General features: G+C 57.7%; 1 protein-coding gene across 1 annotated transcript in view; it reads left to right on the forward strand.

Annotated features, from left to right (window-relative positions):
• Window positions 1-529, forward strand: part of ACAD10 (acyl-CoA dehydrogenase family, member 10) — a gene marked incomplete at both ends in the record, with an annotated part of 9,628 nt that extends 9,099 nt beyond the window's left edge. Inside the window, one exon of the mRNA XM_010019155.1 lies at window positions 417-529. Within this exon, the coding sequence (XP_010017457.1) occupies window positions 417-529 (113 nt within the window). The remainder of the gene's footprint in view (window positions 1-416) is intronic.
• Window positions 530-534: the final 5 nt, after the last annotated feature.

Genomic DNA, 534 nt, shown 5'->3' on the forward strand with positions numbered 1-534 from the left:
GCTCTGTTCCGCCCAGGCTGGCTCTTGTGTCCTGCAGACAGAAGGAAGGGCCAAAGGGAGCACACCCAGGGCATTCCCCAGCGGCTGCTTCTTGCTGGCTGTGCTGTCAGAGGTTGCTGTGTGGTCTCAGAGCTGTGCCCCACAGGTGGAGCTCCCAGACCTTCCAACTGAGCACTGGAGACACCGAGGAGCAGGGGGTGGTGGGAGCTCTCAGTGCAGGTTATCTGCACACACCCGGCCTGGCCCGGGAGTCTTTATCAGAGAAAAACAAGATGTTACTTTCATCTTCCTTAGTGAGGTGTTTCCCCAAGTCCTGCTGGGCTGGCCCAGACAAGGGCACGTGGCCCTGTTTGGGATGTGACTACAAAACATGAGCCTTGCCAAACAAAAGTGTCCTGTTCCTGTCCTCAGGGAAGCCAGCCCCAGGTGAAAGCAGCCCAGAGGATGTAGAGTTTGTGGCCGACCTGGCCTGGGATTTTGCCACCAAGGAAGGATTCCGTGTGTTTGACACCCTCCCCACCACACAGCTGCTCA

This window comes from Nestor notabilis, unplaced genomic scaffold, assembly GCF_000696875.1.
Source record: "Nestor notabilis isolate BGI_N333 unplaced genomic scaffold, ASM69687v1 scaffold21827, whole genome shotgun sequence".
Lineage (NCBI taxonomy): Eukaryota > Metazoa > Chordata > Aves > Psittaciformes > Psittacidae > Nestor > Nestor notabilis.